The 27,496-nt window shown below is 35.4% G+C and overlaps 1 protein-coding gene across 1 annotated transcript in view; it reads right to left on the reverse strand.

Moving 5' to 3' along the window:
- DNTT (DNA nucleotidylexotransferase) overlaps window positions 1–27,496 on the reverse strand; it is a 75,937-nt gene that overhangs the window by 20,081 nt on the left and 28,360 nt on the right. Inside the window, exons 8-9 of the mRNA XM_051618229.1 lie at window positions 9,216–9,318; window positions 1,268–1,531 (exon numbers count right to left, since the gene is read on the reverse strand). Coding sequence (XP_051474189.1) covers window positions 1,268–1,531; window positions 9,216–9,318 — 367 coding nt within the window. The remainder of the gene's footprint in view (window positions 1–1,267; window positions 1,532–9,215; window positions 9,319–27,496) is intronic.

Genomic DNA, 27,496 nt, shown 5'->3' on the forward strand with positions numbered 1-27,496 from the left:
AGTAAACTTATGTACATGAGAAAGCTTCTTACAAGAGAAATTAAGCTTACAGCCAGCCTATGATGGGCTTCAACAGTCAACAGGTGAGTTATCTCAACAGGGAGTAGGTGCCGAGCGAGGCAAAGATGGAGTCATTGACTACTTAACCAAATGGTCTCACAAAGAGCACTTTTAGTGTAGACACCCACTTAGAGCGAAAGAATGGCTTTTAAGTAGCCAAATAGTTTGAGGATAAGAAGGACCCCTAAGTCTGCAGGACTTAATACAAGAGCCAAATAAATACATTTCATTATCTCAAAACAGACAAATGACTGAACTAACTCATCAGCTCAGCAGGAGAATATATCAGTTGCAGCATTTTGCCTGGTCTAAAACATTCTGTTTCCAATTAACCTCAGTAGAACAGAGTGGCAATGCACCTATGCTGCTTCTAGCACATCAAAAAAATGATTCAGAACAGGCTCAGGAGCTCTCCAATATACCATGTAATCACTCCCTAAGAAAACAAACATCAGAAGGCAAGCATGCAGAATAGATTAAAAAATACTTCTGTCTGGAAAGAGATTAATCATTTGAGGTTTGAGTTTGCATTTAGATAGAATTTTTTATTTTGAAAATGCAATATTATTTTATATTATATCCACTGACTACTGTGTATGTTGTGCAAGCAGCTGTAATTTCAAGTTTTCTTATTAAAATATCAAAAAATATTTTTATTGTAGTTCAAAACTAACATGTCAATTTATAAACTTTTCAATTTTTTACTATTTAAGATGGCCAATTAAAACACAACTGAAAGAAAACATTTTATCTAATCCAAATATGTCAAATTGTTTTCAGTTGCCTACAAACCAAATTAAGTTCTGATTCAGAACATCTCTTCCTCAAATGTTAAATTTCCTGTAAAATTCGGACACTTTCCAAATCAGCTCTCTGCTCAGTAACCATTTAAATGGCATGTTAATGGTTGTGTAACGTAAAAAGACAATGTAACTGACTAAAAATCAAGGTCTTCAGTCCATGAACCTGAACACTAAACTTTGAGGAAAACAGATGTTAACTCCTCTATAGAGACATCCATAAATGTCAGTTGCAAGTTCCTCAGCTCCAACATATGATCACGGGTTGATGACAGCATGAAAGGTGACATGAGAAGAGAAGGAAGATTTTTTAAAAATTCATGAACTCTGAATAGTCCTGCCACAGCAAAAAAATCTTAGCAATCCTAAGACGGAACAGAAACACAGAAACTGCTGTATGTACTTACCCTAGAGCCTGTCCAGCCCAACAGAGCATATGCATATTGCTCAAAGGGGGTTATGACCAGATCTACACGAATTGCCTTCCAGTCTTTGACTTCTGCAAAATCAAAGTTTTTTGATGTGTTGTAACTGCTGTCATCTTCTCTTGGCTGATATAATTTTAAAATTGCAAAACACTTCTGAAAATTATCCATGGCATCAACTCTTCTGCTTGGTAGCTGTTCTTTTACAAATGTTGATTCAATCATATCACAATATAGGAGTAAGCCCTAAAGAAAAGAAATTGCCCACATTGAATTGTTGGACTGGTTCTACTGTAATTCCAGAGTTGCTAGACAGTTGTTTAAAAACATTTATGTATAATGCAGTTTCAGTAAATGCAGAACTGTGCAGGGCCTAATCTGGGCTAAGCAGAGAAAAGAAACAGCTGTAACTGTCAGAAAAGTATTCCCAGGCCCTTTGAGGGGAATCTGCATTGGTAGTCAACTGGTAGTAGTGATGTCCTACCCTGTACTAAGGATACGATATTTGCAATTCTTCCGCTACATCCTTTCCTCTTAAGCTTTTTGTAGTTATGTCTACAGAAATTTCTGAGTAGGGATACATGCTTTCCTACACAGCAGACAAATAGAAAAACATTAGTCCTGAAAACCTAGAAAAACCTAAAAAACCCTGAAAACCTAGAAAAGATTAGTCCTGAGCACAGTCTTGCTGATAGATTCCAAACAGAGCATTTGGATAGTTTGTGCTGTGTGATATTTCCTTGTGACAAGGTCTGGTGTCTCCAGAGACATGGAATGTCCCTGTCCATGCCTTTCATTTGAAGGGAGTGCACCAAAAAACTATTGATCCTCAAGAGCCAGACTTTATCAAAGCATAAACAAGATTTTCTTTATAATACAAAGAACATTCAGAGTGAGGAAAATGAAAGTACTAGAGTGTTGTAAATTAATTCCTTCTAATCCAGCACTGTAGAAGGGTTAGGTTGAAAGAGGTAGTGTTTTCTTCCAGTCTTGCCCTATAGCCAGCAACCTTTCATTGGCTCCCAGGGCTGCAGCAATCTCTGCACTATCCCCTCTTGGCTCTCAGGAAAAGCATCTGTCATTCCTTAGGCCTGTCTTTGTGCCTGTTCTTTTCATTTCTAGGCAGTTTCCAAGGCTACTGACTTCCTGGAGATCTCAGAGTTACCCTGCATTCCCAAAGCTCTGCATGTTTGGCTGCCCTCAGGTACAGTGCAATCTCTTCTCACTAGCCAGAAAACCTCTCGTCACACAAAGCACAGCACCTGGGACAAAACAAGCAGCACCATCCCTCTCTCTGATGCCCAGCATATCCTTTTTAAAGAATACAGAATGTCAAATAAACAGTAACAAAGAAATAAACCAGATCGTGTCCATGACACCACTTCATTCATCCTTGAGGCTTCAATATAGAAATGAAGCTTGATGCATAATAATATAACAATGCTCAGAGACACTGAAACTATTTCTAGCAGGAGGGCGCAGCTTGCAAAAAGATTCTGCCTTCTGAGAGTAGTTCCACATAATGAAAACTCTAAAATATGTGCCTAAATCCTGGTACACTAGCCTTAACTTGGCTTTTATAGATGAATAAAAGAGAGGAGACCACTGTGACTTACTCCTATGAGCTCCTCCTATCACAAGAAATAGAAACTTCCAAGATATGCCTTGAAAAAGAAATTTAATTTGGTTATAAAGTTTAGCAACAGTAGTGCATCAATCACTCCCTTCATGATCGACCAGGTGTTTAACTCTTATTACTAGAAAGAAAATCACTAAGCTGAACTTCCTAACTTCATATTCTGACTAGGTGAACTCATTAGTTTTCACCTTCAAGAGCAACAAGACTACAACTGTCACGTCTTTTCATATCTCCTTTTACATTTCTTTAAACACATTGATCAAACCTACTTCTCAGATTAATCACTGAAGAGATGAAGATATGAATTTTCTTAAAATTTTCATCATCAGGATTTCTTTAGGTCCTTGGATCAATTTTTTGTCTGACCTTTGAAGTCCCTAAAAATATTTACACGTTCTCCTTCCTCTGGACTAGGAGTTCTTACACTAATCTCACAATAAAAAAGCATGCTCATGCTTGACTTTTAGTTAACACCCCTTAATAAATGGCAAAGAATTATATTCATATTGTAATTAATTTTGTTTTGTTTTAATTGCAATACTGAACTGAGAGTGTATAGAAGTGATTTTACTTGATGGCTGTCAATGATTAACTATGTGGGTCTCCAGGTCAGGCCTCTTATGACCACAGGTGACAACAAGCTGATTTTTTGAAGAATATCTCCTTATTAAACATCAGGTTTTCATAATTCCTTTTATATGGTGCAATTGTGGTAACTTTACATGAAAATATATCAAATACCTTAAAGCATACTTTACAGCAATAAAATTATTTTTATCATTCAGAGGAATAATTCTGACCAAAAATTAAAAAAAAGTGCAACTAAGACACTTAAAATATTCTTTCCATGAAAATACACTAATAGGTATTATTAGATTTTCAGCCTCCAGGTTTTTGTTGATGATAGTTCCAAATTAACAATCTCTTTATTTTACTGGGAATCAGTCACAGGCTGTTTTATGGGTCACTGGGCCAGCCTTTTAAATGGCAACTATTTGATTTGCATTGATATTCTTTTCTGATTTTGAGGATTTATTATAAACTAATACAAGAAAACTCCTTACGTAGCTCATTCTTTTGGATTAGTAGTTACCAAGTCTGCTGATTTGAAAATTCTTAATCTTGCCAGGTGCTCTCTCATAACCATCTTTAAAACAGTAATTTTTCCTTAGTTTTATCCCAATGTCACAAGGTACTGGTGCTTGCTATTCCCAAATAAATACTCAAATCAGCTGTTGAACATTAATGTATAACTGCTTACCTCACTCTTTTGATGAAATAATGCTTGCCTTCAGGCTTTGTTGTTTTAATGCTAAAAAGTGCTTTTAATCTCATTGATTACTGACCATTAGTTGACGACTTCAAACTTTTATTAATTACTGACATTCTTCCCATTCCCCATAAAAATAATCTAGCTACTTTATCGGTGCTTTCTCATCTTTTGTTTCATTTTCCTTTTTGTTCTTAGAGATTTGGGGCATTATATAGCATATCCCAGAATGAATTTAATTAATTTATTTCCCTAGGCAGAATCCTATCTAGGAAGAATTTCAGTCAAGTCTTATTTTATAGTTTTACATAACTACATTTCCAGTACCTGTGTACTGAAAGCAGAGTGCTCAGATCACCAGTTTTGTACATTTGCCACAGCATGTATCATTGCTTGTGTCCTGTTTGTTCAAAAGAAGAAGAAATCTCCTCAGTTTTGGTGCAAGAAATTAGGAATTAAGGCCCATCTTTAGGAGGACTAAAAAAGGAATGGATTTCCTCCTGTAGGTGGAAAGCCTTAGTAGGATTTGTGTTTCTGATCACTTGAGAAACCCAGCAAAATATTGCAGCCTGCAGTGGTTTCTCTCTTCATGGGCAAGCACGCCAGCACCTATGGAGTGTTTTGTCTCAGTGAGATCTGGGGACAGTCACACATGGCCACTAGTATCCCATACTTGGATTTTTAGCCTGTAAGATCTTGAGGAGATATGCTGAGATATCTCTGTGTCTGTAATAGATAAAATGGCCTTTACATGAAATCCTTAGGCCTTTTAAAGCATGCATTTTTAACTTTCAGTCATACACCATATCCTCTGCTTCCTCAGTGTTTTCAGTCTAGCACTTAACTGTGTTAGTATCTTATAGATAATCTCTTCTGCATCAGCTTTCATTTTCAGAGTAAGTTTTTCCAGCTTAATACTCACTATAAATGAAAAATATAAATGAAAACAGGGCAAACTCGACATGTAAGTCTGCTGTATTGCCCACATTGAAAATGAATCTGTTACCTAAAGTAATTTGGATACCTACTAAAGGTCCTCCCTTTGAGATCTCTCAGCTGCTTAAAGAGTAAACATTCTCCCTGTTAAACCACAGTATTTAAAAATGGGTCCCTTCTTTTTTCTCATCCTATTATGACATTTAGGAACTTCAAGGGAACACTCCTTGGAGTCCCTGAGATGCAACATCAAGCAATCACGAAGAATTTACAGTAATGATTTATTGGAGCCTACCTGCTGCTGTTTCCCCTTGCTGACTGGGCAGTGCCTTCTACTTGAATCCATTTTAAGTATTTGCAGTTGGCCAGAGTTTAGCAAGTGTGACTAGAAAGATATTTTAGGACTACCTCTCTTTGGATCATTCTGTAGTGTCTTTTCATAGTCTGTTGGCTGAGCAATTTCTATTGCTAATAGGAAGAGCATGAGAGTATGTAGACCACTGTGAATATTTACTTCACTAAAAATAACAGTTAGGCAACAATTACACTAGTGCTGAGTTCAACAAGCAGTTGTTGAAACCTGACTCAAAGGCAGGATATCACCTTTACATAGGAGCCAAAGCCTAGGTCATATCCATTGCAATAATGTTTCCAATTAACCATCACCCAAGTAAAGATTAAGGCATTTTTGTACATTTTTTAAAAGTATTTCTTGAAGGGACAGTCAGCTATGAAGACTGTGTGAAGTTCTGGCTTCTGCTAGCTGCAAAACAGCAGCCTTCTTCTTCCTCTATGTCAAGGAATCTGCAATTCTTTGCAAATTTCAGCTTGATCACTACACCATAAAGTACTGTAAAACTTGTTTACACACTCAAGTTTTAAAATTTGTGCATTTTCATTTCTCAAATTTACAACACCATCAAAACCAAATGTATCTTTTATGGCAGTTGTGTGAATATCCACAACATTTTTCCTTTTTTAGAAGAATTATGCATATCTTTTCAAATTGAGTGCTGGCACATCAATAGCATTGATATTGGAGTAAATCCATGATCAAACTGAGAATAGGTGTGAATATTTAGAAAATGTGTAATAAATAGATAAAAAGTGAATCCAAATATGGTCATTAGCATTCTTAGACATTTTTAGTTAAATGAAGTCCTAGGCTACTTTTAGTGATACAAGCTGTATGTTCATAATTGTTGGTAACCGGAATAATTCGGTTAAAGCTGAGTAGGACCATTTCATATCAGCTGAAAATGTAATCCAGTGTGTTCTTCTGAAGTGTATATATGCTGTTGCTTTTACTTCCTTCTTAGATGGATTAATAAAATGAAATTATTTATTTTCTCAGAGAAATACCTATGGCTAATCAAATATAGGATGTATGCATTTTAGTTCAGAAAAAATCTCTACCTAGGTGAGACAGAATTCAGAGAATCATAGACGGGTTAAGGTTGGAAGGGACCTCAAAGATCATCAGGTTCCAACCTCCCTGCTATGAGCAGAGACACCTCCCACTAGACCAGGTTGCACAGAGCCTCATCCAATGTGGCCTTAAACACCTCCCAGTAGGGGGCATGCACAGCCTCCCTGGGCAACCTATTCCAAAACCGTACTACCCTCATGGTGAGAACTCTATAAAGCGGAACAGCTCAAGGAACTGATGCCTAGGAGCAGTCAGGCCTGTTAGGGTGAGGAATTATTAGCAAATGACATCAAGGGCTTGATCAGCAATACAAAATTATGCTGCTGTATAACCACGTGGCTGCCTTGGTCTGTTTTTCATCTTGAAGTTCCTTATATGTCAGAATGATCTAATTGAGTGTGTCCTGAACAGCCTGCTTTGGACAGCAATGCACAGACCAGCACCAAAGTCCAGTAATGAATATGTTTCCCTCTCCGCCATGAGCATTTGCACTGGTGAACAAGACAGACAGAGAGAGACACACACACACTTACACACTTGCAGGTATACAACCGGAAAGATCATATGTCATAAGAAATGCTAGCCCTGCCTGAATCATCACTTAAAACATGACAGGAGGTGGAATACCTCTGCCTACTGTATGCAATGACTTCACAAGAGACAAAGAGATTCAGCCCCATCATCTGCCTAAAGTGATTTAAGATAAATTCTCTCATGTCCAGTGCTTTAGCCACCATGCAATAGCCTATTTTAGGTAAGAATATCACTCAGCTCCTGCTGAATCTGAGCCAGAATGCAACAAAAAATTTGTAATGCATTGAGTCAAAAGGTGAGACAACACGTGTTCACAGAGGAGCCCTGCACCCTTAGGGGCATAGCATCTATCTGAAGAAAAAAGCTTTTTGTTTGGACTTCTTAACCATTTCTGAATCTTGTCTTAGATACAGGTTTTTCTGCTGCTAAAATCCAGCTGTCACTCAATAATGAATGTGCTGCTGTTCCATTTACAAAAAAAAACTGCTTCCAGCAATGAAAAAGTGAGACCAATTACTTGCTCCTAACCATCCACCTTAATGGCACATCAAGGCTTCCCCTCCCTGACCTGTTGACCACAGCATGGTTGAACATTACCATCTAAACCAGACCACTAATACAGTAAAATAAGCAAGCACAGGCAGGCATCTACATTCCTTATTTTCCTAAGAGCAAAAGAAAAATGCAACATTATACTTACATGGATACAAAGGGGAACAAATGAAGAGTGCAAGAATGCCTGCAGTAACGGTATGTCTTTCTTTGTTGAAAGTATATATGTAACAACAGGAAGAGTGCTAAATATAGCTATATAGATATTTAGCAAAAAATGAAAATTACTTTACACAGAGTGTGAACGAAGTTGCTTAACTCAGATGCCTTAGCCTGTTTGCCCACAAACTTCCAAGCTCTAACTCACAGAAGTAATTTATTCATTTCTTTGCAAAATGTTTTGAACCATTAAAACCATAACCTGTGTACTGCATTGCAGTTTTCCTGTTTTGCTGCTCTACTTTGAAGCTCTATGGGAATTTTGTGTTCTCTGTTCCTTTGCCCATTTATCCCTGGTAATGCTGCATCAAAGAGCATGATGGTATTGTTTTAACCACTTAGTTTTCAACAGCTTTCAATGGAAGGATCTTCTTACATTGAACTTTTCAGCCAAGAAAAAGACTGTTTCAATAAGGCTGAGGTCCATTGTTTCGAAGTTAAACATTGTAGAATCCTTCACTTAGAGCTGCCAAAAGGAAGTCAACATTGTGACCTCAGTGGTATTCTCTGATGACCTTGGACTTAGAAGCAGTAACACAAGAGTGAAAAGCTGTGAAGCAAACAACAGGTGTGCTGTCAAAACGTAGAAAAGTGCTTTAGGTTTAAGGGTTTTCTGTGTCCCACCCCCCCCTCAGAAATCATAGGTAATAAAAAAGCAAGAGGATTATATTTCCTCTCTTTCTTTTTTGCATTTTGATTTTGCTGGCAGCTTATTTTTAGTACTGCCAGTAAAAGCCTGTATATTACTACTCTCACAGTAGAGAAGCACTATAGACAGTATTATAAACCATAAAAAAAATTTTGAGGACAAACAGAACACAGAAAATATTTGTCCATAGCTTTAAACAATCCCCGGCTTGTTTGGGCTGAGATTCCTAGAGGAATCCTTATATTTTAACCAAATCCTTTGCCACCGTTGACCTCCCCTACTCTCCCAGCACTCGCTTCTGCCAAATTTTATCCTTAAAAAAAACACACAAGAACAACTTATTTTCTATTTATTTCCTTTCAATTCCATTTAATGAAAGCAGAACAGAGCAACCTAAAAAGCTTCAGCAGTTGCCAGACTTTTCTGATCACAGTCATTATTCTTATTAATGAAAGTGGAGTGTGATGGGATGGAAGGAGGAATTAAATGTTTGTAGAGCACTTCTGATACAACCTTCCACTTCAGCATTCTGAGCAGGAGGATGCACCAAGATGATCATGATTAATAAGTGAGGAGAGCAATATTAAATTTCAAAATATTGCAATCATTGGTAAAAAGCAGTCAACATTTTTTAAGCACTACATAGCCTTATTCAGTGCTATTAGAATATGCCTTTCTGCCCAAATGTTACTTGGTTCATACCTGCTTTTTCCATAAGTCGACAACTTTATGCAGAAGTTCATCATCTTCTCTTGGCCCTGGATTGGTGATCAAAAAATCTATATCGTGTCCAATCGTCTTACCCCTAGAAACAATAAATACCATGAGGTTCTTGTTGGATTTCACACTATCAAAGATATTTTGCTGCATTATAATAAAGCTTGCAGCATAAAGTCTTAACAAGGTTGCTTGAAACACAATCAAAAGACAATCTTCTATTTCTTTTGTTGGGCCTGCCAATATTCTCTGTTAAGCAATAATTTAAGCTTTTTGATATATTTTTGCTGTTGTTCAACTAGATACTGTAGATTCATTCAGTGATCTTAAATCTTCCTCTTTCTTCCCCTTAAGTCCCAGAAAATAAGGTTTCAGCCATCTTTAGATTAAAATAATGTAACCAAAGTACCACAATACAATGTTAAAAACCCAGTGTGGTAACAGCAGATAAACTTACCAGTCTGATTACTGCTAGTTTAAATATTCTTTAGCTTTTGATGAACACCTTAATGAACAAAATTGTAGTTATGAATAGTTTTGTTGTTTCTTTTTATGGCAGACATAAAATCTCTAAGCATTTTACATTTTTTAAAAACATAACCAATTTTTTCAGAGATTGAGCTTGATTTTTTCAAGAATAGTTGAGCCTTAATGTGACTGAAGCTTGTTTACTGCACCCACTAAGTATTTCTCAACTAAACCCATATGCACAAAGTTTAATAGTGAATGTCCTTAATGAAAAATTTTGTCATAACCTTTGTTTTTCTTCATTTAAGTTTAAGCATCCATCCTTGCGTTTTATCAGCTTAACAACTGTGCTAAACCTTAATCAGATTAAGATGTACCTATCCTTCGGAAAACAGGCAAAAGCCTATCAGAACATTTCCCTTCAGAGGACTGCAAAACAAATACAAGGTTTTAAGGTTGGTGTAAATATTGCAACAGGGACTACATACACACCTATTTATGGGCTGTAATCAGGCCAGCTGAAGGAGAAAAGAGCACAGGAGATATTTCTGCAATGAGGTGTAGTATGCAGAAGGTGGAGTAAGTACTTGAAATCTGGAGTGATGATACAAGTGTATCCCACCTCCAAATCCTTTTTCCTGTGTTCCAGGGAAAGTCCGCTCTTGCTAATGTCCACAAGGGTACATGATGTGATAGTTCAGGCTTGTTTCAGTTCAATGCTGTGCCCAGTGTTCAGAGAACTTGTGAATTGTAATACAAGCAGTGAAAATTGATACTATACAAGCCAAAAGGTTTGCTTTTTTGTATTTAACGAAATAGTTCATTTCCTTAAAATAGTACCTAAAACTGAATCTGATTTCTTAAACTTTAAAATTTGTAGGAACAGAACTAATCGGCAGACACGTCAACTACCATTTGTGTGCCAGGAAATCATCTAAGTGATGGATCATTGAATAGTGTTAGCAGCAAGATGTAAGGAAATGAAAATCTAGGTTTTACATTTGACAAGCACTCTAACTCACTATAATAAAACTATTGTGCCATGTCTGCAACAAAGTCAAAACTACTTTAACAGGTGGAAATTATTTCAAAAGGAGTTTCAAATATAGCATCAGTGTTGGCTTAGAAACTGAACTGCAATTCAAACCCAAGAAGTTCAAAAACATTTCATATTCAAAGTAACACTTTCTGAATTATTTGCAGGATGACATTCATTATCTCTTCAATTACCATAATAATCCAAAGCTCTTACATAGCACTTTTTACTTACCTGTCTCAAAATGTTTTTTTTCCAAAGCAAAGTTACTATTCCTATCTTAGAGATGCAGACAGTGGCATAAGAAAACTTGCCTTAAATTATTATTAAAAAAAAAAAAAAAGAAAGAGAGAGAGAGAGAAGAAATTGGAAGCTGATAAATTCTTCCTCTGGTATCCAACACATGCATTTTTTAGGTCAACCACATCCATAAAATCCAGCATCAATCCAGCCATAAAAACCCAAGAAATACAAGGTGTTTCACTGGCCATCTATTTACCAAGACAGAGAGCACCTATTGGAATGCTTTTTTATTTGTGAAGTTAGTGTTTCAATCTGATATGAAAACACACAATATAAAATCATTGTTAATGTCAGAGTTACATTCTGCTTCTCTTTGAACTAGTTCACGTGGGATTAATTTCTGACATAAATTTAATCTGATTTCCCCTAGTACTCTTTACCAAATAATGTTCCTGCCTAGAAAAAATGTACTGTCTTCCTTAAAATAGAAAAAAAATAATGTAGGAAATTAAAAAGCTGTACCATATATCTTGCTCCTGGCTTGTAAATCATGCAAAAGGATGCAGTGAAGGGCAAATAGATTCAGACCATCATTCTATTGAAGCTAAAGGGAACATGGCCCTTGATTTCAGCAGATTAGAACTTTTCACAAATAGGTACTTACATATTTTTGTGTACATACAGCCATGGACATACAGGATAGGATAACACCAAGGTGATCTTTCCTCAGCTCAGGAAGTCCATACACATATGTATTTGTTTACCAAGGATGAATTTTATATGCACATAAACAGTTCATCAAAGCTGCACCTAGTCTTCAACCTGGGTATGAAAACCTGGAATTCATCACCTGATTAAGTGCCTTAGAGATTCAACTTCAATCTCTCATTCATTACTGAAGCTTTCCAACAGGAATGTTGCAGGCTGCAGTCTTTTTCAAATGCCATCACACTCAAAAGAGTAGGTTACTTACACAGGACTATAGATGGACACCAACACGACCTAGAGACTGAATAATGTTAACTAAGCATCCACCACTTAAAAATGAAAAATACTTTGTTTGGGGAAACAAACAAACAAACAAACAAAATCACCACCACAACAACAAACCTGTCACCAAATTGATGCTGACAGTGTCTGGTTTTCATAGAATCATTTAGGTTGGAAAAGACCATAAAAAGCATGTTCCTGAGGGAAAACTCCCGTAGCCTCAGTGTGCATGCATAGTCAAACATCTAATTACAGCTATAATCAAACATGCCCACATGTGCATACATAGTTCAAAGATTTATTTCTGACTTCTCTGATTTAAGGTTATATTTTAGGCTAGGAAGGTATCCTCTATGCTAGGTGTGATTTGCTGACTCAAGAGGACACTGACCTTTGCCAAGTATCTGATTAGTAGACTGACAGGGAAGAACAAGGCACTTCCCAAGGAAGCAAACAGAATCATATCTGTGCAAGGGTTTCTGCAACAGTGATTTCATGCTGGAGGATTTTGCTGAATGGAAGAAATAATAATGTTTGCAATAGTCCCATTTCATTTGCAACAAGAACTGGGTAATAGCTAGAAAGAAAAAGATAGAAAATCCCCTTGTTTGTGACAGAAAGGGCCTTCCAATTTACAATATAAGACTGTAATATTTATTTGAAGTTATTTCCTCAGGAACTCTCAATTACATATTCTGATCAATACTGTAAAGAGTATTAACAGCCACTGCTATCATAAATGACTAGCTAAAACCTGTACATCACACATAAGCTGTTCTTCAAATCACTGTCAGCTTTAACTTAACAGTTTTCCTTAGCATTCACGTCAGCTCCACTTTTTCAAAATATTTAGATTGAACAGTGTCAACGCAATGGTGTTTCACATACATATAGACTAGGTAGCAGAAAAATAAATACTCACTGAACTGCAAAAGCAGCTCAACCAAAGTTAACAATCCAAAACCACTGACACAGAGAAAGCTTAGACAGCAGAGTGCAAAAAGTATCTATTTGCAAGACTGACTCGCACTGTGCAACAATTAGTGAGCGGAGGGAGTGTGGAAGAGGGAACATTCAGCCAGAACAAACTAGGGGCAATCAAACATGCCAGACTCCACCACCACCTTCACTTGCTCTCGAGGTGCACGATCTTTGTACCTCAACCTTAAACTTGACAAAGACTTATGATGGATGAGGATGCCAGAGACAAGATACCTTTTTATAGTTCATCAAACTGGATAGTCAGGAGTCTCATCTACACCATTTATCACACAAGGATATAACTAAGCTTCCCAAAGGTTGTAGTTTTTGGAATCAGAGATAGCTCTGATTCCAGAACTGTGTGATAAATAGGGAGAGCTGTATGGGTTACCAGGTTATTTTTTGCAATGGATAATTACAAATCCTAGATCATAATTTTGTTCATGGTTATTAAAAATTGAATAGCAAAGGAGGATCCTCCCAGCCTTACATTGCAAGTATCTATGGCAGGTCTCATTTGTTACTTCACCCTGACTGAACAAATCCCAACACTGTCCACATACGCAGTCAGTCCCTGCCTTTTAAAAACCAAAGTAACGTCTCAAGTAATGAGGAAAACAACAAAGTAAGATGTGATCAAGGCTCTGTGAAAAAAATATGGATATGGGAACATCTGGCTTCTTGGGTTAATTTCTGCTCTCCTCGTTTGTTATTTGAATCAGATCCTAGCTGCCTTTGAAGGCAATTTGACACTAGAGGTCCCCAGCCAGTGTCAAAATTCATTCTCCTGTTTTTTCTAATGCCATATAAGTGGTAATGTACTACAAGATACCAGTTGAGATGAGAAATGCCAATGTTGGCAAATACTTGCACAAACATTTTTGTAGTTGGACTTTCTAATATTAGTGCCTGGCATTTCAAGTCACCCCATTGGACTTGGCTTGCACAAGTTCATAAAATTGAGAGTTGAATATTTTTTTAAAAAATAAACCCAAACTCCCTGACATTATATATTACATATCAAAGGAAAATCTGGAATTCCTGTCTCTTGAGGATTAATTCATCCCTAACTGTACATCACATCTATTTTGGGCCATAATTAATATCTGTGAGATGGTTTAATAGGATGCTGATTAATGTCTGAAAGCAATAATAAAATTAAATTAACTGAAATAAATTCTGCCACCAGCAAAGACAATTCAAATTAAAACTGAATTCATGATATATTTAACTGAAAAGTTACTATGCAGTTCTGAGAGATACTCTGACTCATTTTGAGACAATTTGTGGGTAAAAAATAATTGCTGTTGTAGCTTTGTCTGCAGAACTACTTTTCTCAGTTTAGATTAGACTGTCTCCAATATGAAAACATAGTGAAAACTGATCCAGTGTTCTCCTGGGAAGCTATAAATTGGGCTTCTACAAAGGCTTGAGTTGCCAAAGATACCATAAAGCAGCTTCTTCACCCAGCCAAGTAATTCAACAGAAAATCATCTGAACTACCTAAGTATTTGGCAAAGATTCACACATATCTTCTCAGGAAGAGGTGCTTGAGGGTGGACACTTCATTAAAATGCTATTTTTCTTGCCCAGTGCAGCATTAATTCTAATTCACTGGGGGCAGTACATATTTTCCATAGCTGTGAATGTTATTTATTTTTTGAGTTAATCCAACTCTGAAAGGAAGCAGCAATGGAAAAATCCCTTTCCCTTTAGAAGCAGAAACTGAACTTCTATGGCATATGGGAATATAGCTTATTGTGGATACACGAAACAAGCTGTTTTGCTTTCTTAATTATTCAGCAGGCTATCACTGCTATGAAGCAGCAGCACCTTCTGTTCAAGGAGAACTTAAGATAAAAAATAGCAATGCAGAGAATTTATTACTTAAAAGATTTCTCTCGTATTAAGTCAGGATAAAGAAGTGTCACCTGGTACAGCAGAAGGGATCACATCTCTGGGTGTTTCTGTGAGTTATGCTCTGAGGGTGAAAAATCACTAAAGCAGAGAGAATCAGTGCAAAACCCATGCAACACTACTTAAATCTTACTTAAAATCTAATTTCACCCTCAGTGACTACACTGCCTCAAAAAAGTACAGTAATGTGTGCAGTTCACCTAGTGTCTCATAAAAGGCACTTTCAAAGACCAAGCGTATGGCACGCTATGCTTGACTCTATGTGTCTCTTACATTTGTGACCTGAAAAAAACCTGGACACTGCTTCTCTGAGTACAAGACACCTGGGCACTCCTCTTCACGACATGCCAATGTCTTTTTTCATGCTTTGCTTTAAGAGATATTTGATGTTACTTTAATGGAATAAGAAAACACAAATCAGAAAATGGTTATTTGACTGAAGAACGTAAAGTAATTTATCCACTGATCTTATAAAGCTCCGATTACCTGCATTAAAATTATTTAATGGGTTAAAGAAATTAAATTGTAAAATGTTGAAAATATTTCCTTCTCTTCCACAGAAAGGGAATGAACAGTGAATGGCAGCACATGTATTGGTTCCTGTGGACTTTCAGCCAAATGGTTATTTCAAAGCATATTCAAAAAAGCATTACAGAAAATCTGATTAACCTACTTTTGTAGTCATCATCTTGAGGACAACAACCACACATTACTCACATGCTGAAATTTATTCCCTTCAAACTCAACTCACCCTTAGAGCTGCTAAAGAAAACCAGAAAACAAATAAAACCAAACCAAACAAAAAAAGTTATGTGACTAACAGAAACTGAATCAAATTTCAGTTAAATTTCTTACACTGTATTGATTATTTGTATAAAACTAGTCTTCTACTACTGAGACAGCAAAATAGAATAATGGCCAGGTGGGTATTTAGTCACTTCTGAACTAGGAAGTATGACTACCTCTATCTCTATTATAATTATTATTATTATTATTATATTATATTATATATATATATTATATATATATATATATATATATTATATATATATTATATATATATTATAATAGTTGTACTGCCTAGATTGTATTCTTGTCTTCCAGCTTTCCTTGACACAAATGTCTGAATATGGCTGTCACCAATTATACCCTGATGTTGAATATTTATCCCTTTCTGGCTTGTACACAAGACGACTTTCTGCTACTAACAGCTCTCAGCTCTCTAAATTCTATATTTGAAGTGAGCTTACTAATTCCACCAACCAAAACAAAACTATGCTTAAGCTTAGAATCACTGAGAGTACTGTCTCCATTTCATGTAAATAATGGAACTGTACCTGGAATATGTCCATATAATTTCAAGCTTTTAAAACTTATTAAATATACCATACCAATCTGTCACAGTTTTATTTAAAGTCATTAATGTATTTAATTGCTGAAGTTTTGCTTTTGCTGTCTTGGCAAATCCTTTAAATTACACTCCATTCCAATCAAGCATTTCAAATGACATCACAGAAACTTCCTGCATACATAAATTTTGCTGAGTGCCAATCAATGGTGAAGCAAACTTCTTCAGCACTGTTTGAAAAAGATACACACTCCAATGAGTACTGATGTGGATTTGGGATCTTATATATTCAGCTGAATGTAAGAGTATGCAGATGATACTTTAGTCTTAAAACAACTATCTAGTTTCTCATGCGTAAACCCTACTGTCAGCATATTCTATAACATGGAAGCAACTCTTAAGAAGCAGTTAGCATGACAGTGGTACAGTAGCTTTAGTTACCAGGAATTGTAAAATTTGAATTATTCTGAAACCAGCAGGAAAAAACCCCAACATATTCCAATATGAAAGAATCAGACTCGACTGGAGAGAAGGTACATTTTTCTTATTTATAAAAGCAGGCATCTCAGACATCTTGAAATACATCTTTTCGTCTAATTTGAAAGCTTAACAAAGACTTCAGAATTGTGCATAACCAGACTAGGAAATTCAGCTACCTCTACTTATGAAGAATACAACAAAGAGATCAGCACACTCAAAAATGCCAGATGTTTCTATGAACTCCCAGGTGAACTTTGGGGATAAAAAAAGTAGCAAAGAAAAAAAGGTAAATAAAATTACCTCTCCTTCTCTCCAACAATAATTCAATTTGAGACAATGCAACGAGAAGGTTAAAGGATTTTAGGACTCATCTGACTTCTTTGGAAATAGCTGGTGACCAGCACTTTTCAGGACAGGCTAACACAAACTAGGAGAGAGCTGGACCCTTGTAGATCTGGAATATTCATCATATATAGGCATTGCTCTGATTCAAGACAAAGTCCAGTTCTGTGTCCACCTTCTGCTGGTGTGCTGCCGAAGAATGAAGTTTGCCATTGTGAGGTATTTAGGAGGAGTAGTCAAGATCTAGGGGTTACATATGTACTCCAATGCCTAAAGATGGAACTGAACATTAAAATGCATTGACATTCCAGATTTGAAACCAGAAAGGTTTCAATTTTTCTGTTTCCATCTCAGCTGGAACATAATCTGTTCAGCTGCCACGTTTTAAACAGCATTAGCTGCAAACCAAAACCTCAGCTAAGCAAGTTACATATTGCTAGAACAATAACAGTGATCTCTTCAACATCATTAATAATGCAGCAAAGAAAACAGAAAGGTCAGCTGCATTCAAATTATTTACTGAAATAAGTAGACAACAGTCTGCATTATTCATTATGAAAGCTGTATATTCTTTTAAAAATGCTTTTATTAAGCTATTGGCTTGCTTACATTATTTTAACAACAACAAAAAAATAATCTTGTAACTGAGGCAGTTTCCACTTACTGTTTAGATTTTTATTGTCCAAGAGCAAATTTTTTGGTTCAGAATTATATTTCTATTCTACTTACCCAGAATCTCACTAATACATATAAGCTAAAACTTAAAAGATTACATATTCTTTTGAAAGAAGGAAGAAAATGGTATTTTTCTCTACTGACCTTATAATAAAATTATCAAATTGTTTCATAGCAACAATTTTTGCTGTATTGAAGCTCTCTGGTGGTTGATTTAAAACATGCATTCAATCCCAGTTCCTTTAATTCTATCTAGCTAATTCTCTTGAGAGTTTCAAATGGATTATTCCTTTGTCATATTCCTTTGTCACAGCAACTTCCATCAAAATGTTCTTTTTCATGCATGTCTACTTTGACATTTCCAGAAGTCAAAACATTCACTTTAAACAATTTAAAAGACAATATTAATGTTCGTGCAAGGCGCAAAACGTGCATTTTAGAATATCTGAACGGTATTAGATATTCAGCCTGGGTTCACTTACTAGGAAGTGATGAGACAATCTGTACAACCAAAGTACCATAAATATAAAGGTTTCTATTTTCTTTCTGCTCAGCTGTATTTGAAGTTACATAAACATGACAGTTTTTCTATTAATATTCCTTGAACTGAGAAATAGATTGCTTGCATCCACTGGGTAAAAAAAAAAAAAGAAACAAATTTTAAAAAGAATACACACACACCCCTGCACCTCCCAAAAAATAATGAAATTCTAACATAAGACAACATTAAGTTTTCTCTGAGTTCCTGGTGCGATGGGTGAGGAGTGCAAGTAATTGTTCATGCTTTTGGGTTAGTTAGAATGACTTAAGAAGCTGATTTATGAAGCTCAACCTCCTGGCATTTTGTGGCAATATGTATAATTCTGCTTTAGTTGTGATTAAGATACTATATTCCATTGGCTGGAATAGATTAATACAATATCTCCTAGCTTGAAATTAAACAGTTTTTACCAGCATATATGTGAGTTTGCGTCTAGCCTTTCTACCAAGACACTGAAGTTTCACTCAAGCACTTCCGAAAAATTATGCACAGTTTAAAATTCTTTTTGAGACCTAATTTGGCTTGTATAATCTATTAATTTGTCTAAGGGAAGAGGGATTTACTCTTAAGCTATGGGATACACTTAGAAAGCTAGAATTTTACAGAGAAAATAATATTTACTATTAAAATGAACATATTGTATACTAGAATTATGGGATTCAACCACTATGCCTGATTAGAGATCAGTTTTCAAACAGAAATTGAAAGTCAAAACTTGCCTACTTGTTTTGCCAAGACAGCTGGGTTGTGTGAGTTCACAGTGTTATCCTGCAGAAACTATTGTAGTCTTTGGACCAATATAGGTTATTTCATTTAAGAAAATAATTGAAACTCCACTGGCAAAGGAACATTGCATCTACACAGAGAAAGGCTTCCAAGATACTCTACATGTATAAGCATACCAGAAAAGCCTTTTAAAGTGTAGACAAGCCTGTCACTAAAGCCATCTTCTACCTTAAGCAAATCTCTCCATAGTGAAATCTTATTAGACTCCTTTGCAAAATCGCCTTGCTCTGCTCCAAGACATGATCCTCCAACAGTCTAAGGAGCTCATGAAGTTGGTGTAGTTAATTTAATCCTAAATTGAAAATTTATCTGATTATTGTTAACCAACTTCATTAGTTTCCAAACCATGGCAAGGAGATACTCTGAGAATATAACCTTCAAGTGCTCTCTCTGTGCCCTTTTTTCTGATCCAGTTGTTATAAAACCCTAGCCATATATTTTCAAAAAGTCTTTCAAAGAACCAGCCATGTCATATTTCTCTAAACTTGTTCTGTCTTCATTCTGAATATAATCTTTACTCCTTCATCCTGCACTGTTTTGTGACCTGATGTAACAGGGCATTTTAAGGACATCTTAATTGTAGCTACATATTTTTATTTCTTTAGGTGAAATGTGAAGATGCATTTCCTAGGTCACCATTTCTTGCCAGTTTACATTCTAAAACAATCTGATTAAAGCATCCTATTTTTTCATTATTCAGCTGAAATCAATGTCAAGGCACCCACTGACATTTTAGCTAAAATGTACCCATAGGTTGTTCACATTTCATTTATAATATGTGAATGGTGGAGCTATGATCTACATGTACAAGTCTGGATATAGTACTATTTATGGTAGTGATACAAATGTATACAATAATATCAACCTTGGGACCTTTCATAAGCAACACTGTTCAATGGGGATATTGTTACTAATACAGACAAATTAGTTGCAAATGAACACAGTAACTTCTGCAACGAGATCAGAAAATTTTTCTTTGTTTACCCACAGAATTGTGTCTAGGTATAGCCAGGAAAAAAGACATATTTTCTGCAGTCTTCAGTCATTAGCATAATAATAAACCTTACAGTATAAGGTTTATTAGTTTATGAACTAATATGAGTTTATAAACTTGCATGTCGGAAGACACAATCCATAATCTTTGTACCCTCTGGTTGCTCTGAGCATAATATAAGGTCACTGGTGCTTGGAGGTTTTACCATTATTATCTGCCAGGAAAATACCGTTCTTTGCTTGTACTTTTAACCATCTTTATAGCAACTAACTAACCTATAAAAAACTTTGACTTCTGCTAAGGAGTAAACCAGCAATGAGTAAACTCGGATATGAATATCCTGTTTTCAAGCCAGCTTTCTAGGAATGAAACATGGTAAAAGCAATGCAGTATGTTATAGTATAAGTACAACTAGTTTTTAATCTCTTGATTAGTATCAATAAGTATTTGATCCTTCAAACCCTGAACTGTCTAGCATCTGAGCCTGATAAATCTCTTTTGTAAACAGTGAACCAGAGAATAATATTGTTCCTTTTCATAACTGCTCACTAATAGAGAGCAAAATCTTCAAAACAAATTCATCTCCAGAGTAGATGCCCTGAAATACTCATGAGTAAAAGCTCCTAACAAATAAAATTACCATAATGTATGAATAGTAAGAAATATATTTGAGGCATCAGAAAGCTCTCAGATTAAGAAATAAAATTCAATAAAGACTGCAAACAAGACAAAATTCTACATCTGCACTGAATTTCTTAGGGTTGGGCACCGGAGCTTTAAGTAAAAAGAAGCTTAAGTACAATCATCTGATAGAAAATTAGAAATAGTACTTCTTTCTCAGTGCACATATATATTCCAATGGAAAGCTGGCTAAGTGTCATTAGCACTATTCCTTCTTAAAACATTAATTAGATCTCTTAATCAGAATCAGGTTCTATTCTTGGCCCATTAATGCTACCCTACAGCTGACTTTACTGCTGGGAACTTAGTCTAGGACTGCTGGCAGGGTTTTGTTTCAATCTGCCTCTATGCAGAGTTTTTATTCTGTTTTCTTTTAGACAAGAATACCACTTTCTTCTGCAGGTCTCTCAGTGTTACAAAGACTGTAACTATCTGTCTCTCCTCATTCCCTTCCCATCTTGAGTGGCTTGGATTTTGTAAGACATCCTCTTTTTAGCAGGTGAACCCCAATGAAACTATTTTGTAGATAAAATCTGAGGAATAAAACTACCTAATGAACTGTGCGTCCCTATCTCATCAGGGCCATGTACATCTTTGATTTGACCTCTTGTTCTTTTGCTTTTTTCTTATCACCTTATCTGAAATCTCCTCTTTTTCTTCTTGTCTTGCTACTTGATATCTCCCTGACTATATTCCACTATCTTAGTAGTCCTCCTCGTACCTAATGCTCTATAATTTTTAGAAGATTTTTACTATACCAGTTTTATGTACTATCATGAATATATTTTACTATATATAGCTATTTATTTACAAGACTGCCTGTAAAACCCTTAGTGCTCATCCATTTACAGTAAAAACTTTTCAAGTAGTATATTTTAAATATCCTACTTCAACATACTTCCTGTCCTGTGTATTAAAATCAGTCTGTTTAAATTCAGTGGTTGAGCATTTCAGAAATCAATGTATTATATTGGCTGTCTTCATGCCAAATGTTTATAAGAGACATTCTGATTATTGTGACTTTCATGAGCAGTACTTAGGAAGCTGATGCCTCCCAGGAATATCCATGTTGAAGGCAAAAAAACCTCAACCATAAAAAAATCATTAATGGCTGGAAAACATTTCCTACAAATTATAGTTGATAGTTTATTCTCTCTCTCTAATCACTTCACCTATTAGTTACAGTGAGGTTTAGTAGAGTTGGTCAGTAAAATGAGAGAAAGCAGAAAGCGTGTGGACAGCTAAATACAAATGAGAAAGATCTTTTTAAATCAAAGTTGTCATTTAAATTTTCAGGACAAAACCTGAAATAAAATATTTCAGTGATCTTGTAACTCCACTATAACACCTGGCAGAGGTTTCTGTGCCACTGACTACCTCTTTCATGACGTGCACACCCCTGTCTTTAGGTGAAATGACACAATATATAGTATGAATAGCCAAAGCTCATCACAAAAGAGGAATTCTGATTAAAGAACTCAATCTACAGAATACTAATTGTTTGAATAACAGCCTCTACCAGACAATAGAAAGTCATTCTGTCCAGCTCTTTAATGAAGAACTGAAAATTTTCACAGAACACAAACAACATTTATAAACACATTGAGAGATATTTTCCTACTAAACAAACCCTAATATATCAACTTCATTCACCATCTTAATCTCTGACTATAGAGGTGTTCTATGATACGTTTTGGATTTCAATATTAACATTGTCAGCACCTCCTTCATCAAACATCTTCACGAATAGTAATATACAAATTATCCTGTCCCCCAGTATATAAAAAAACAAAACAAAAAAAACCACCCACAACAAAAGAAACAAACACAAAAAAACAATCAAATGTTGGTGAAAATTCACCAAAAAAATTGCAAAAAGTTAATAAAATCTTCACCAAATTTAGACTTACTTACACATAGTGAAATATGTGATAAAATCAAAACTCACTGAAAATTAGATCTCAAAATTGTCTCTTTATCATATTCCTATTATAATTTATCCAATAACAATATCATGAAAATGAATGAGTGTGCAAATTGTACAGATTTTCAGAGAATGAATCATAGAATGGTTTGGGTTGGAAGGGACCTTAAAGATCACCTAGTTCCAACCTCCTTGCATGGGCAGGGACAACTCCCACTTGATCTGGTTGCTCAAGGCCCCATCCAACCTGGCCTTGAAGACCTCCAGGGAGGGGTCATCCCTCCACAACCTCCCTAGGCAACCTGTTCCAGCGTCTCACCACCCTCACAAGAAATAACTTTTTCCTAATATCAAACCTGAATCTCACCTCTTTAAGCTTCAAAATTTTGAAAATTAAGCTCAGTCTGTGAATACATTTCTGTACATGTTAAAGTTAGGTACCAATTATTTGTACGCTTCCTTTTAATCAGAACAGCTTTTATTCTCCCATGACATATCATACTAATCTACTCCCAAATTAGCAAAACATTCATAGAGCAATAGTTCACCCTTAGTGAAGGAAAAGGATTTTCCAGCTTATAAAATTATAGGGATAAATCAATTTTAATACATACTCTGTATCTTGCAACCTGCCCTCCAGCCTTAGTTTGTATCATAATGCCTGAGGCCATCCAACTTGATGTGATTTTTTTTTTTTTTAATATATAATGGTATCCTATCCAAACTATATCAGGACCAATGCCTGTGTCCTGTGCAAAAGACCTTTTGCGAACTTATTAAAGATTTTTTAATAGCCATTGAAAAATTATGTATGTGTATATTGGAAGAATCATTGAATTGTGCTCAAGGAATGGCAGAGCATTTCCCCTTCCAGAAAAACAGAGAAGTTATTTCAATACAAGTTAAGGCAGAAGTTTCATTTTCATAATGCTAGTAGTAACTAGTACTGCATATGTCAATTGTTCTAAATGCTGAATGAATAGTTTTTTACTAACCTCACATAATAAAAATCACAACAATTTTTATTTCTAAATGTTTTAAAATGTGAATGGCCAGTAGAATATAGGTTCATAAGTATATTTCATTAGTATATTGGAACTATAAATAGTTGCATTTATAATCTCCCTTTATAACTTTTCAAAACATTTATTTTGGTAAAATATTTTATTTTATTATTTATTTTGGAAATAGTGTAAATAAAGCAAAATCTGTTTAAATGTTTTGGAATTATAATGGTATATTATCTTAAAGAGCATCACTGCACAAGCTTCAGAAGTTTGGAGCTGGAAGTACTGTCACTGGTACTGGCAGCTGTCACCACTCCCTTCCACTTCAGTGAGGCTAATGAGCCAGCCATCATGATAGGCTGGTATTCGTTTCAGAGCCAGGACTTTGCATCAGGAGAAAGCAAGTTACTTGTGAGCAAGCTCATCATCTGACATTCATATGAGCAACTAAAACAGCAAAATTGATGTCAGTGATGAAGTCTTCCCTAGCTAATGACAATACCATTCTCTTGCACTTTGATGAGCAAAGCAACTGAAAACAATACATTTACAGTCCAAACCATCCTCAGCTCAGCTCTTCTACACAACAGACACAGCAGATTGCTTTTGTTGTGTCGCATGCTGAGCAGTAAACCCAGAAGCCTCTTTCCCCACACCTGCACCCATACACAGTGAAGGTTTTATCACAGTAGGCTGTCTTTGTTATATAGCAAAAGTTTTGGGAAACTGTCATCCAAAAACGAGAACAAATATCAAACAGAATTATTGAAACATCAAAGATGCTTTTGAACAAACTACAGATTTCTAACAATTTCCATTACTTTTTGTCTAAGTAGTAGGCGTATTACATTGTAAATACTAAAATAATCCATTAAAAGATTAAATAAAAGCATATTACATTAATATTGAATGAACTGATTTTAAAAACATGGGACAACCATCTACTGTATAGACATTAGATTATTTGTGAGATGTCAGAATGAATTTATGAGGCAAGTCTATATTTTTAGCTCACTGTTTTTCTTATCATTTCTTATAATGCTTTCAATTACTAACTTCTTTGGAAAGATTTTTCCTCATTTCTCAGCCATGCATCTTTCTTTAAATCTTAAATAGATATTTTTTAGTTCCTCTTACTTAAATTCCATTCACTTACTAAATAAAGATGCTGTAATATTTATTTTTCTCATCTCTACACATTATTCACTAAGATTGTATAATAACTGTTGTTCTTTTGACATTGCCTCTCAATAAATGAATTCAATGAGCTGTGAATATCAGCATTTAACCAATAAAAATATATCTTTATTTATTTAAAATGTATCAGATCTGCTTAATCTAATAGGATAATTGAAAAGGCTATTCAGGTCAACTGTGATATTAGAAGAAAACTGAATCACATTTAATGCTACTTAAAGGATGTGAACAGGCTAGAAAAAAATTAAACCATGGCCATTAAAATTTAATTTTACTTAGTGAAGCCATTAACATTTTGGTTTTATGCAGTGGCAAGCATTCTAAAAATATTTTCATATATTTCAGAAACCCTGAATTGTCAAATGGCTGACCCTTAGGTACCAAAAATAATTGAAAGTGACCTTAAAGGGCAAATCAGAAAAAAGCAAAAGGAGATAAATTCTTTTAATACCATGATTGGCTGTCATTCTGTTCATTCTTCATATATGTTGAAAGTCTTCATATATAAGTGTCTTACTACTTTACACACACAGATACATATATAAATTATCTGTTCACAGCAAGTTTCTCTCTGGCTTACTTTTATTTTATAGTTTCTGCTTTTAGAGTTTTCCATCCTACCACATCAATTGGCAGGATCCTCTCTAACAGCACATTTCTGCCTCTGATACTGGCCACATTGATCTATGTAGTTATCAGCCTAAATTCATCTGGAAACTTTTATATATTTTAGAATAACTTCTTATAGAAAAAGACATCCTAGCTACAATTAGTGGTCAAAGCCATTTAGTGTCTTGTGAATTTTAGTCTTGTTATTGCACTAAAAATAGTTGCATCTTTAACATAAATTATTGCATTTTTATACTAATTGCAAGCTTCAGTTTTCATCTTTACATTGAATATCAGATTTGTATATCAAATGAACAAAACACTACTTTTATATGAACTGTAAAGAAATAATCTCTTTTTAAGATAACACCTTATTTCACTCCTATTAGTGCACTTGTGATATGTTGCTTTACCTCTAACAAGTAATGCCTTTGTAATTTGACAACGCCAATATTCTTTAGAATGCATAACAACAAATACTCTAAATAGCACAAAGCAGTTAGCAATGCAGTAATTTTGAAGATTTTAGCCAGATGCATATAGAAACTCTGTCTAGGAACAAAATAGTAACAAATCAGATCATGTATCAGTTCATAAGTAAAATTTCAGATTGACTGCCTGACAAGGAAATGCATGACCCCTAGATTTGACTGTCATTCTAATTTTCTCAAAGTCAGGAAAAAAAAAAAAGTTAATACAGAAGGTTTTGTTTCCATAGCCCTAAAATAATATCTGGAGTTTCCTATCTTGCTGCATGCACATTGTTTGCATTGCTCTGGTTTACTCTCTAGCCAGTCATCATCAGTGATGATAGGAAACAGAAAGTGCTAACACTGCTAAGGTTGTTACAAGTGCATTGCAGGAGGGTGGGGTATCATGGAAACTGTAAGGCTATTCAAGGGAGTTTCTGGCTCTGCATGTACAGAGCAAAACCTTTAGGTTCACAGAAATCAGTGACATTGCCACCTCCACTCTGGACCCAGCACCTGAAGTAGCTTTAGGGAGAAGTATATAACTAAACAGCATCCTTCTTATGAGCTGATAAACCTGTGAAAGTGGTAAAGGTTTGAGTAGTGAATGTAGAAAAATCTTGGATCAAGAACACATTTTTTGAAAGGCTTTGAAAGAATACACTGTGCTGAGTTCTCAACAGCCTCACGGATTCTTAAAGAATTGTTCTTGTCCATGACTCCCAAACACCTTATTCATCAATTTCTACTCCATGATTCATCATGGCTAATAATAGATGAAATGAGAGGAAAACTAATCAAAGCTCTAATGAAAAAAATAAGTGTCTGAATATTATTCCAATATATTATCTTCCTAGCCATTAATTTGGATAAGCAATATTTTCTCCTTTTGCAACTTATTTTCGATGGGTTATGGAAAATTAGAAGCAGAAACTACTGATTACCTCTATTCTCCCCTAGTTGTAGCAACTCTGACTCCTGCCACAGATATATTTTTATTTAGTGTATCCCAATATCTCAATGTCAAACACATCTAAACTTTGAGAGGTCAGTAACATGAAGCTGGTTTACTAAGATATAAGACCAAACAGATTAGATAAGAACATCTCTGGGTTAAAAGCCTCATCCAAAGTGGACTACAGTTTATCAGAGGCAAAGCTTTGCTCATAAATGATACCCAAACCCAGTGTGTTTCTGGAAGAATTGCCGGATTCTTCTAGGAACTGCTCTAAATTAGAGTGTGTGCAAACAACCGTATCAGCTCAAACGTTCAGTGAGCAGCTGCCTCACAGCTCCTTTATAGCAGATTTCTCCCAGACAAACTGAAACAACAGCAGATAAAAATTGTAATTCTTATAACATCAGTGGAAGAAAGTGAATGGAAATTACAGTATTTGGACTTGAGCAGCTGTGTACAGCTTATACTGTATTATAGTTTGTGTTTTGGAATTAAAGGCATAGAAATAACCATATCTAAAAATAGCATAAATGCAAAGATAAACTGTAATGACAAGGTGTGAGGAGAATAAGGAACCCCTCCTTATAAGTTTGCCTAAAAACTTAGTGAAAGCAACATT

This window comes from Apus apus, chromosome 4 (assembly GCF_020740795.1).
Source record: "Apus apus isolate bApuApu2 chromosome 4, bApuApu2.pri.cur, whole genome shotgun sequence".
Classification (NCBI taxonomy): domain Eukaryota; kingdom Metazoa; phylum Chordata; class Aves; order Apodiformes; family Apodidae; genus Apus; species Apus apus.